This window comes from Eremothecium sinecaudum, chromosome V, assembly GCF_001548555.1.
Source record: "Eremothecium sinecaudum strain ATCC 58844 chromosome V, complete sequence".
Lineage (NCBI taxonomy): Eukaryota > Fungi > Ascomycota > Saccharomycetes > Saccharomycetales > Saccharomycetaceae > Eremothecium > Eremothecium sinecaudum.
This window is the reverse complement of record NC_030896.1, coordinates 346,678-359,064: the sequence shown is the minus strand read 5'-3', so window position 1 is coordinate 359,064 and position 12,387 is coordinate 346,678. Positions and strand designations below refer to the sequence as shown.

Genomic DNA, 12,387 nt, shown 5'->3' with positions numbered 1-12,387 from the left:
TGATTTACACGATTTTTAGGTTGGTATAGTAGGTGCTCAAGCGGTTTGCAAGGCTGTTTAGCTTTGAGCTGACGCTTATCAGACTCGGGTCACTTGTTCTAATAGAGACTCGTTCGCACTCCATGACAACTTGGCCATCAAAGGTTATACAACGATTGAGGAATTCCTGGGCTTCCTTGATGGTGACACGTTCATCGTTGGTATTAAGCTTGGATATGAGACTGTTGAGCAGCGACTGCTCCTCTATCTGCACGCCTGCGCGCTCCATGACAGATTTTATGGGCACCGTCCGCTGGCTCTTGAGCTGGTGTCGTATTTGGTCCACAAAAGATTGGCCGGTTGCTTTGTCTATCTTGCTCCAGGGCTTCTTTGTGACCTTTTCTAGGTTTCGAAACTCAATCATAATTTCGTTCCGGATTAGCACCAGTTCAATGCTAAGAATATGGTGTGTAGTCTCACAGATAGTCTTGTAGTTCTCAATCATGGTTTTCATTGCTTCGTTATCATCCTCAGGGAAAAGTAATCGTCTTGGAGGGTTTTCAAGTGAGCTGATGGCTTTCGAAAGCTTTGAAAGCAAAATCCCAAACATATCTGTAAACGCTTCTGCATCGTCCAGGCCCTGTAACTCGTTTAGAAGGTCTGTCATTTCAGTTAAACAGTCACATATAGTTTCTATTTGTAATAGTTTAAATTTTCCAGCGTCAGTTTTCATCTTCAACTCTATAGCCTTTCCCTTATGGAATTGACGGAACTTCACAAACGCTTGGAAATCCACTATATTTCCTCTCTGTCTACACAAAATACCTCTTAAGATAGCGGTTTGGTTTTTACTCACACCATTACTCATTGGCATTTTAAAAACCACATCACTAAGCAGCAGTTCGTGACATTTCTCTATATTATCAATGATAGTTGGAAGTTGAGGTTTCACGATTTCGTTAATTAACCATTTCTTCTCGTTGCTAGGATCACTTAATTTATCAGCTAATGAACCCAGATGGTCATCTGGATATAGTTCTGCTGTCATGATATGATTAGAAACTGTTCGAGACCGGCAGACCCTTTATGTATATGTTATAAGACTCCATTTAATTTTCCTTCGGTTGTATGTATGAGAGAATAAAGGACTTGATATTTTTCAGCTGAGCGCTTGTTACTAGTACACCTCATACCACGTTCAACACATTAAGGTTGGCATTAAGAACGATATGCTTCAAGTTGCTAGATCTAATGGTGTAGTTTTATATAGCCAACGTCGTAGTTTCCTTTTAGCTGCTGCTTTAGGCGTTGGTAGCATGGTTTTTGGTCGTGAGAGTAGATTAGCTGATGCTATGGGAAGAGGTGAATTGCACAACAGGGACCCCAGTTATGCAATGAAGAAGCAGGAGGAAGTTGAAAGGCGTATCAAGAGTTTGAAAGACACAAGGCCTATGGAACCGCAGTATCCGGGACACGTCCCGCTTTGGATGCACGAGAAAATGCTTCTATTTGCTGCTTCTGGAATTAAATCCTACTACCACCCTGAAGATGGAACCAATATTGTCCAACTTGGAGAGAGCTTGGCATTCAAGTCCTTTTTGGAACGTTTAAAGACAACTATGCTCATGGATAAGACCGGAAGGCGTATATTGAAGGAGCGGCCGACAATTAGCGAAGCTGACTTAAAAATGGATAAGCTTGCTTTGTACCCCAAGAATTCTCTGGGCTACACATTTTACAAGTGGCTGAGAGCGGAGGGTGTAACTCCAGACACAAGAGCTCCCGTTACGTATATTGACGATCCCGTCCATGCGTATATCTTCCTCCGTTACAGGCAGTGCCACGACTTCTACCATGCCATCAGCAACCTTCCGATTATCATTGAAGGTGAAATTGCTGTGAAGGCTCTTGAGGCCGCTAATATTGGTGTTCCAATGGCTGTAATTGGTTCTTTATTGGCACCATTAAGGCTAAAACCCGAACAGAAGAAACGACTATATGACATTTACATACCATGGGCAATTGAAACGGGACTAAAAGCTAAACCGCTAATAAATGTGTACTGGGAGGAGCACCTCGATAGTGATGTAGGTGAGCTTAGAAAAGAACTAGGTATTGCACCACCACCTGACTTACGTGCGATAAGAAAGGAAATTGCCGATAGAAAAAGGCATTTTAAAAACAAGTACGAAAAGTATTAATCCAATAGATATGCAATATAATGAATAGCAATTGAACTTTTTCGCCGATCAAGCGATTGCCGTTTACAATGGCGATTCGCAGAGTGTTCAATGGTGATGTGCATAAACAACAAAACCGTAAAGAAAAATACAATAAGCAACAAAGAAGGAAAGCATGTTAAGATTGCTCCAGGGATATAGCCAGGCTACAGTACATTTTAGCAACGAAACGATGAGCTATGTCTGAAGAACATCCTTTAGTTCATCTTTACATATTACATCGTATGTAATGATTTGACATAGTACAAAGCAAAGTTATCAATATTAAGCCCAAATATATCTTAAACTACCTCATTTAGTGACGCATGAAATTGCTAGAGTACTATTGAGCAGATAGGTTTATCAAATTGAGTTTTGCATCTTTTGATAAAGTGTTTTAACATGTCGCTGAATCAAGTGTTAACGCGAATTCCTTTACTGCTGTCATACCCAGCAATTCTATTATCAGCCAGTCTAATTTCTACATATACAGATGCATCAGATAATGATAATTGTCTACATTTGGCCCTGAGAGTTCTGTTGATACCACTTGCTGCATCAGCCATTGTTGTATTGATTACCCAGCAAGTGATGAAGTCTTTCACAAAATATAGTGCTGTCATATTCCTAATATCTCTCACAAATGCATTACTTACTGAATTTATGGGACCAGTTCAAGCTTCTGTATTATCTGTCACTTTCTTACAGTTATTTTCTGCGTCATCGGTTAAGTTTCAGTACTACATTCCTCTTCCAGCATTGAGTCTATCGTTGAACTACTTTGAAAGCACTTCATATATTCCCACAGTTATATCATATGCGGTACTTATTGTACTTTTACTTTGGCAAAAGAAGGTTGGAATGAAGATCACTTCCTATTTGAATGAGGTAAAAGTGCAAAAGTACTTCTTCTCAGTTTTAACTATTACGTTGCTTTTTGGTATAGGTGCACTTGTAAGCTTTGTTCCTACTGTTAAGATAAATTACTCTATGGTTCTGGTCTTTATTGGTTGTAGCATTGTTACATTGTTTAGTTTTGAAGATATCACACAGGACATTCTTGCTATAAACAAGAAGGCTACAATTGCGCATGAAGTATGGAAGCTACCGTATACACCTTCAATAATTGGAACTATGTCAGTAATGTTGCGATTTTTGTCATCAAATGTATTATCATCAAGTTACAAGGGGGCTTTAACGCTCATTTTGTTCATTTCTATGAGTGGAATATTGCCAAGCATCGTTGATCAAGGTGCTCCACATACGGTTGTAGGCTACGAAAACGTTGATAGGCATTGCGATGATGTCAGCCATCATTCACATTCGCATTCTCATTCACACGTTAATGGCAAAAATGATGATGGCGCTAACAGTACAGCATCTATTCTTAGGAAGCTGGCTGTTAGTAAAGAAAACCGGGCGATATTTTCCTTCTTACTACTTAACTTTGCGTTTATGTTGGTGCAATTACTGTACTCTTTCCGCTCAAAGTCACTTGGGTTACTTTCTGATTCTTTGCATATGGCATTGGATTGTACATCGTTGCTTTTAGGACTCCTGGCGAGTGTATTATCGAAGAATCCTTCCACAGACAAATTTCCTTTCGCATTGACTTACTTAGAAACCCTTGCCGGTTTTACTAACGGGGTGTTGCTTCTTGGTATTGTTTCGGGCATCCTTGTTGAAGCAGTAGGAAGAATAGTTCATCCAATAACCCTTCATGGTACCAATGAATTGATTGTAGTATCAGTAATGGGTCTGTTGGTTAACATAGTTGGTCTTTTTGCCTGTGATCATACAGGACACGATCACGACAACGAAAACTTAAAGGGCATATTTCTTCATATTCTGGCTGACACCCTAGGATCTGTTGGTGTTATAGTATCAACTTTACTAACGAAAATGTTTGGGTCGCAGGTATTTGATCCGCTAGCCTCGATCTTCATAGCATTAATGATCCTCTTAAGTTCAATACCGTTACTCAAATCAACTACAAATGGGATATTGTTAAAAATGAATGATAAAAATCATGCACTAGTCAAGGAAGCATTAACGCAGATAGCCTCTACTCCTGGTATTGCTGGTTATTCAACACCCAGGTTTTGGCCAGCTACAGCGAGTTCTGGAGGCTGTCATTCGCATTCGCATGTAAACACAAATATGCTTGACCATGGACATGAGCACACACACGCAGACGAAAACGAACATAAACACGAACACGAACTTGATCATGAGCTTGAACACAGCCACAATCATAACAATTCTCACTCATGCACCGAAAAAGGTACCGTTTCATCTTCCAAGACATCGGCAGCCAGGAAGTTGATTGGGTATATCCATATTCAACATACCGATGGTGAAAACTCAACAATTATCAAGAAACGCGTGGAAAAGATATTTGATAATTTGGGTATAACGGCATGGATTCAGGTTGAACCTAATGAATCTAAATGTTGGTGCCGTGCAACGTCATTTCAGCATCAAGCCGCAGCGCATTAAACTTTTAGTAGCCACTTTACTTTATAAGGTGTTTTATAATTTGAAATTACTTACTGCAAATAAAATTAATTAATATGCGATTAGACTTTGGTTTCAGTTGGATATTATGAAAACTCTGTCTGTTCATGCTAACGATCTACGTTTCACGTCGCATACGATCATATGAATTTATCAACTTCGACCGTTGGGAATTTGTTTGGTCGTAATAGTCCATATACATTCCAATTATGTTCTTCAGAACATCATGTTTATTTTTAGTGCCTTGACAAATGGATTTGAGATCCACCTCCATATCACGCCTTAAGAATGGCTTTGCAAATGATTCTTCGAGTCCGATATCTTCAAACCCATGCACTAAAGAGCGTCCCAAAATTGTTGGTTTAAATACCTTGTTTTTAGCTGAGCCTTCGGCTTTGATATATTTTCTCTCCTGTATCTTCTCAATATGTTCGGCAATGGTAGCATCGGTTCCAATTCCATTTGCATCCATTAACATAATCAACTCACTCTCAGTAATATACTTTGGTGGAGTTGTCTTACCGGATTTCATTTCGCCTTTCGCTATTTCTAGTTCTGAATTTAGCTCTAGAATAGGTAGCTGAACACTAGAAGTCCATTTCTGGTATGTATAAACCTTTAGAAAGTTCTCTTCCAGAACTTGCAGTCCAGTAGCGGTGAATGTTTCTGTGTGCCACTTTAGCTGTACTTTAGATGTCCTTCCTTTGGCATCAGCAGAACAGCAGGCTAAGAAATGCCTAACAACATACTCATAAACACGCTTTTCATCAAGCGACATATCACTATTTGGCTGCACACATAAAACTGGATGAATTGGAGGATGTGCTTGATCGTCATGTGTTCCTGAACGCGGCCATTGAAATTTATTGCTTGAATGATGGCCAGCTTCATCTAGCAAATCGGCTGCGTAAGATCCCCACTGTTGATGTTCTTTCTGCTGTTGAACGAGTGTTTGTAGGTCCATTTGCTTTGAAAAGGAATCCGTCTCCGTTCTTGGATAGGAAATGAAACCCTTCTGGTAGAGTTTCTCTGCTGCATCAAGAGACTGCTTCGCAGACATCCTCAGGTACTTGGAGCAGTTTTTCTGCAGTTCCACCGTTGTTAGCGGAAGTGGTCTATATTTAGTTGTTTCTTTAGCTGTAACACTGCACACCTTTGCACGACATCCCACCTCCTCTATGCACATCTCATAGATAGTCATCACAGATAATCTATCAAATAGATGACCTCTATCCCACTGGAAGGTTACCTTCCTATCCTGTTCAACATCGTCGATAATTAGTTGGATATACCAAAACTCTTCTGGTACAAAATTCTTGACACGTTCATATCTATCAACAACAAAGCCTAAAGTAGGAAACTGGCATGTACCATAGGATATAATTGCTCTTTTTTTGTTCTTTTCGGTAGACATTTCCATCTCTACTTTGGATTGAAGCGTCCCGGTAAGTAACCGAGTAAAAGCATACCCAGCACGAAGATCTATCTCAGATCTAGCATTCACAGCATGAACTGCATTCATATCAATCCTTGAGGGATTACGAGCTGCATTTATAATATGCTCACGTCCCAAGTGCGAAAACACTGCACGGTAAATCTTCTCTTCATTAAGATATGGATTCGCCTGCATCGCAACCTTCGCAACTTCCCACCCAATTGCTTCCCCTTCCCTATCGTAATCGGTCCAGATCATTAGATAGTTCGCATTGCGACATTCCTTAGCTATGTTAGCTGCGATCTCTTTATTTGGCTTGTCAATGATCTCTGCGTGAAACAAATCTTTCGGATCGCATTTATTCCATCCGTAGTTCGGTCCAAAATCCTGTTCCATCAAGTGACCAGCAACTGCTGTCATAGTAACATCACACCTTGAGCCATTACCAGGTAACCAGGGGAAGCTATACTCAAAATCATAGTTTTTAATGTATTTAGAGCTTGATGGACGCATCCGTGAACGCCCACCTCCTAATATACCCGCTACAGCCTTTGCAATGGAATTTTTTTCAGCAACACATAGTACCTTCATCCCATACATTAAACTAGCAACTTTTAGGCGGGTAGCTTTCACGAACGACCTTTGTTTGGGCCCTTCCATTGTATGGTTAACGCGTGAAGCCATTAAACTAGGCGCTAAAGTGAAAAAAAAATCAATCACGTGGCGAGAGGAAATTTTTCACACACGTGATCTCTTGAAAATTTTATTAACCGTTTTTAGAAGGCATCGCTATTACTATTTACTGCGTATCTATGCAGCGATGGGACATTGACATCTCTAATACTTAGCCTTTATGCGTATAATTAGGGTATTACTGAGGGGTTTTACAAATTTTTATCGGATTTTAGAATAATATTGTTCTTTACCTCAGGATTAGAGTTTACTTCATTAATTATTCCCTTTTACATGAAAGAATCCTTAAATATTGGTAACATACCAAACTTTAATGAATTTAAAAAGAAGTTGATAGAGCTGCTTCATTCTAGAAGTGCAACAGATGATATTACGTTGTTACAGGGCTTCTTACAACTTATTCATTCTAAGATTCTAAAATGGTGGGTGACATACTTGGAAGCTGAGAAGCAAGATATGGCATCTCCGAACTTGCTGGATACTGTTTGGAGGGAAATACATTATCCTATTTTTAAATGGTTCCAGCAATGGCGCTGTTACATTGTTAAGGAATTGGAGGTTAATAATAATGATCGGAAATACATTGAGTTTAGGAGTATGAATTCCAAACTTAACAAAGTGTTTAAGCTTATTCACCGGTTTTATTACGACATTATGGAGAAATTCTTTGAGAATTTTGACTTTAAGCTTGTTCTTCCTCACAATATAATGAGTGAGTTGAATATCAATGAGAGTGTTTCTAAGAAAAGTGTTTTGGATGACAGTTCTAATTTTACGATATTCTGCGTAATGTCTTTGCAGCGTTGTTTATTGTACCTTGGGTGCTGCCATCGTTATAAGGTTATGAGTGGGAGGGTCTCCAAGAGCTTTAGGATAACAGACTTTGAAAAGACCAACCGATATTTTAGAATTGCAACAAGTATTGTTCCTTCCGTGGGTGAGACTTATTTGCAGAAAGGGCTTGTATATATTCAAACGGGCAACTATGGAAGTGCAACTTATGAATTTATGCGTGGGTCTCTGGCGAGGCTACCTACTGATGCAGGTTTTCCCAACTTTAATAGCGTAGTTGCTAACCCAACAAGTGGGTTATTTCTAAAGCTAGATGATAAGTTGAAGGCTTTAAAGTTGAAAGATATGGGAGGAGAGAACTACATTGACAAGGAAATCCTAGAATTTTACTTCCTTGCTTGGTTTAGTTCTATTTATGCGCCAGAATGTTGGAAAGACAAACAGTCGCAAGTTGCCCACTTTCGCAAGCAGTTATTCGATAAAGTTAGCTCACGTTACTCAAAAAATCGCTTAATGATAGTCCAGGAAACCCTCTTACTTATTGGCGGTTTTGATCTGATTGTGAAAAATCTAAACATATCTTCTGTTGGAAAAGCGGGCAACTTGCCGAAGCCTTGCGTAAGGTACCTAGAAGCTGTCTTCAAATTCTTTTCTCATCTTATTGAAAGAGTTATTGTAAAAGAATGGCAAAATACCGAACATTGGGAATATCTAGGCATTGCTCGTATAATTGGGGTTTGGTTAAAAACAAATCCAATAGCGTTGCACTTCGCTCATAGGCATACACAATTTTGCACAGCTATGGCTCGCTTTGCAAATGAGATCTTATCGCATGTTAGTTATGAGGGGAAGGTCATGGGTGATCATAGACCAACTAGGGATTATTTTTTTGATGAGGATATAATGGTAAAAGACTTTTCTTCCATCGGCAATACGTTGTCTGACTTTAACGATGTCGCTCTTTTTAAGGTAGACAATTTAGCAGACAGATTGGCTGGTCTATATGATAATAAATCTACGCCAGAAGAAGAGCATTTATTAAAGCTTCGTGCATTTTTCATTTCTTGTAAGAAATTCTTGGTAAAAAACCTTGTTGGTATTACGATGGTTGAATCTGACGATGGCTTTGAATTCAAAAAGATAAACAAAGCTGCTGATGGAACATTCAAGGAGTATGTAAGCTTGACGAAGCCAATGGAGTCGAACCGGAAAAAAAATAAGCCTCGCTCTATTGCGAAACGGGTGGTTTCTTTGCCTGAATTGGAAGCTAAATTGGCTGAGATTAGAGGCACGTCTAAAAAAGATGGGTTCGAGACGTGGAGTTACAGTGGTTCAACTGTTCCAGCAGCACCTGCCACATTTAATGTAACTCCTTCATGTCATCTCTACCGTGAAAACAATTCTCCTACCAACTCAAGTGATGGTCGTACGTCATCAGTTAACCAATCAAACACTGGAAGTGAAGCATCGGAAAGTCCACATCCTTCAGTGAAGCAGGGCCTTTCGTGTGGACCACCCCCCGGTTTATTACCGGTTAATCAATCTCATGCGTCCTCTAGTCAGGGTTTACAGGAGCCAGCTTCTCACCAGGAGCAAAAATATCCTCCCATGCTGAATTCATTACAACCATTCCCTTTGCAAACAAATTCTAATGGTGAAGCTATGCAGTATATTTACCCGTCTTACCCTTCGATTCCCCAGCAACCTTATCTCATGACAACCCAAGCTCCACAATACCAAAATATGTCAGTTCCGTTTGTCGCTGCACCTTACATGGTATATTTTCCACCACACAGACCGGGTATGGTGATGTTAAACAATGGGCAATTCCCTGCTCCTAGTTTTCAACAGCAGTCACCACCACAATAGCTGGTTTAATAGTATTTTATGTAAATTGGTTACAGCCTCGTAATTTCTGTCCGGCATTTGCCCAATAACGAAATAACATACATATGTACTGATTCAATTGTACAAGATGTTTTAAGATTACACGGTTTTATACATTTACAGGTTGATATGTATTATTATAACAAAGATTCAGTAACGTTCTCTTGAACAGGACTAGCTTTACCAATGAAACATGGTTGTAAAGATCACCTAAATAAATTCCAAGCACCAGAAAATCTGGGGCCAGGATGCCTTTTTATCATCATTTAAGGCAGTATTTACGAGAATTGATATTCGGTAAATTTAGTCCAGCTGTGATTAATGAGGATTCTCTCCAAATCAGAATAGAAATGGAGAAGGTATTTTTTTTTTTTGTTTTTTAAAAGCCTTAATGGCAAAGTCCGTTGTGTCTTGTCGTCCATATGCTTCTATAACTAGAGTAAGTTAAGCTTACCATTCCTTTTTCTTCATAGCCATTCTTTTGGCTTCTTTAGTTCGTCTTTTAATTTCCTCTAGTTTTTCGTTCTTTTTATCAGGGTCAGAAATAAAGTCAGGCTTTATGATGTCGTAAACGCATTCCAAATTCAATCGCAGACAGTTATTACAGTTCGGCCTCTCTTCAGAACACTTTTTCTTACGTAGTCGGCAAATCCAACAACCAGTTCTTGACCTAGTACCTGCACAAGCTTTCTTCTTCGATAAATCGGAGTCGTATTTAGACATACCATTAACCGAGAATTCAGATTCTCCCGATTTATCAGAGAATTTCCGACCTTCAGCGGAAAGAGCAGTTGATGCTGATGAAGCTGCCAGTGATCGAGATGAAGAATGGTTTTGTCCTCGAGGAGTCCTTTTACTACGTTTAGAAGTCGCCTCCAGCTCCAGTAATTCTGCTGCAGACAGTAAAGAGTCCATACTAGATTGACCACTCGATCTTCTTCTATTTTTATTTCTTGCCTTGAACGCAGCAGAAGTAGAGGCAGATACACCGACAGATAAAGGAGCAGATTTCCTTTTAGAAACTTGACGCTTGCCTCCTTTATTCCAAGTAATTGTTTCACCGATCCTATCAAGCCCTAAGGAACTATCTCCTGTATCAAGCTTAACGTTCTCATCACTGTCCTTATCATCATCTAGTAAGTCGTCTTCATCTTCGTCATCTACAACTTCATCGCCAGAAGTGAGTAACTCATCATCAGTAAGGGACTGATCGTTCCGTCGAAGGTCCTCTTGTTTCACGTAAGTTGTCTGCCCTTCTCGCTGCAATACCTGAACAATTGGTTTCAGACCACGCTGTACAGATAATGAGGAAGATACTGGTCTGCTATTCGCTTCAGTACTAGAAAAGTCTATGTGGTAAGGTGATGAGCGCATTTGAGAAATGATGGCCGCAGCACCAAGTTCATCGTCCCGTGTTGCAGGCTTCGTCAGAAGCAACCTTTGCCGCATAGCATCAAATTTAGAATTGATATATTTAGTTTGCCGTAACGCTTGTGATGACAATCCGCCAGTACTTGCACTTGCTGAACCCTGTTGTGAAGAGTCGTTGCCCAGCACCAGACCGTCCGAAAAATGCTCCATAAAATGTGTTGAAGACGAAGAAGATGGGGGCGGCAAGGGAGGATGAAATGATATACCCCCAACTGTTGAGGACTTGCTCATTGGTGCTATTGACAGCAGATGGTTGTTAGCAGAAACGGGGAGTGCAAACTCGCCGCCAGCATGCAATGAATATGGATCTTCACCCGTCCCGCCTCTGGAATTCAAAAGAGATGTGATGTTTATTTTGACACCTGAAAGCTGTTGCTCAGATGTATAAGGATCAATTAGGTCCCGACTATTATTAAAATGAAGGCGCTTTGGAGTTAACGCAGTGTTGGCACCCGCACTCGAAATCGTGCGGCCTTCAATGCTACCACCCGCTACTGCTGCTGTACTGCCTTCATCCCTATTTATCGCAGAAGAGCTGGATACTGTACCATTGGCACCGCCAGCACCGCCAGCATTAGAGGCTCTCCTTGATCGTGCTGGGGTAAGCGTGCCACCGACAGTTGTGATCTTATCAACGGGTGTTGTAATAGAATCACGCGGATCGCCCCGCGAACCACCTGCTCCAAATATGGGCCCACGATTCGCCGCATTGAAAGAGTCAGCACTACTACCGTTTTGATTATCATTGCCGCCGGCACTCGCCAGCATGTCGCGCCGGTCATTCTGAGCGCTAGTTACTACCCCACCCTCAACCCCCTGCGCTGGAGTAGCTGTCCCTGCCAATAAATAGGCAATTGTTGGTAGCTGCACCCGCCTTGTAGGCGTGTATCCCAGCGCAAGCGAATATCCCTGCGACGTCGAGGGAGTCACGTGCACAGCCGCCGAGCTGCCTGTATCCTGTCGCGTTTCACGGCGAACCGCCGCCGTCCGTGGCGGCAAACAGCCCGGCGCACCCGCGCTACCGCCCCCTGCGGAAGAAGGCGTGTAAGCAGACAACCGCGGCGACATCGTTACCGAATCCTGCGGCCCAGGAGGACTATCTTTGGGTGGCAGAATTGGTGTGTTATGTGGTGCTGTAGTTGGTTTTGACACTGGCGGCACCAGCGCCTCTGACGATGGCAGCTGCATACGGTTATGTTGAGCCTGCATACCTTGTACCAGCCTTGATCCAGTGTCAACCTCATTATCCTTTTGCTCAACCTCCATTTCTCCCATACAATAACCACTTTTTTAAAAGCTTGCTTTGGCAACCAAAACTCTCTTAAACACTCCTTTAAGATCAATCGCAAACACTTTTAATTTTTTTTAAACCAACACACTTTGAAACACTATAACTCCTTCTTACTACTACTGCTGCTAATCGACTACTCCTCC

At 41.0% G+C, this 12,387-nt stretch overlaps 6 protein-coding genes across 6 annotated transcripts; 3 read left to right on the top strand and 3 right to left on the bottom strand.

Moving 5' to 3' along the window:
* Positions 1-4: 4 nt before the first annotated feature.
* Positions 5-1,027, bottom strand: RAV2 (Rav2p; the record flags this gene model as incomplete). The annotated part of the gene is made up of 1 exon (XM_018132616.1): positions 5-1,027. The coding sequence occupies one exon, from the start codon at positions 1,025-1,027 to the stop codon at positions 5-7; it is 1,023 nt and encodes a 340-aa protein (XP_017988103.1).
* Positions 1,028-1,208: 181 nt separating this feature from the next.
* COQ4 (ubiquinone biosynthesis protein COQ4) lies at positions 1,209-2,180 on the top strand (the record flags this gene model as incomplete). Its single annotated transcript, XM_018132617.1, has 1 exon — positions 1,209-2,180. The coding sequence occupies one exon, from the start codon at positions 1,209-1,211 to the stop codon at positions 2,178-2,180; it is 972 nt and encodes a 323-aa protein (XP_017988102.1).
* Positions 2,181-2,600: 420 nt separating this feature from the next.
* On the top strand, positions 2,601-4,697 carry MSC2 (metal cation transporter MSC2; the record flags this gene model as incomplete). Its single annotated transcript, XM_018132618.1, has 1 exon — positions 2,601-4,697. The coding sequence occupies one exon, from the start codon at positions 2,601-2,603 to the stop codon at positions 4,695-4,697; it is 2,097 nt and encodes a 698-aa protein (XP_017988101.1).
* A 136-nt stretch (positions 4,698-4,833) lies between these two features.
* Positions 4,834-6,741, bottom strand: TOP3 (DNA topoisomerase 3; the record flags this gene model as incomplete). Its single annotated transcript, XM_018132619.1, has 1 exon — positions 4,834-6,741. The coding sequence occupies one exon, from the start codon at positions 6,739-6,741 to the stop codon at positions 4,834-4,836; it is 1,908 nt and encodes a 635-aa protein (XP_017988100.1).
* Positions 6,742-7,116: 375 nt separating this feature from the next.
* AW171_hschr53036 (HEL178Cp) lies at positions 7,117-9,504 on the top strand (the record flags this gene model as incomplete). Its single annotated transcript, XM_018132620.1, has 1 exon — positions 7,117-9,504. The coding sequence occupies one exon, from the start codon at positions 7,117-7,119 to the stop codon at positions 9,502-9,504; it is 2,388 nt and encodes a 795-aa protein (XP_017988099.1).
* A 468-nt stretch (positions 9,505-9,972) lies between these two features.
* On the bottom strand, positions 9,973-12,228 carry UME6 (DNA-binding transcriptional regulator UME6; the record flags this gene model as incomplete). The annotated part of the gene is made up of 1 exon (XM_018132621.1): positions 9,973-12,228. The coding sequence occupies one exon, from the start codon at positions 12,226-12,228 to the stop codon at positions 9,973-9,975; it is 2,256 nt and encodes a 751-aa protein (XP_017988098.1).
* Between the last annotated feature and the right edge of the window lie 159 nt (positions 12,229-12,387).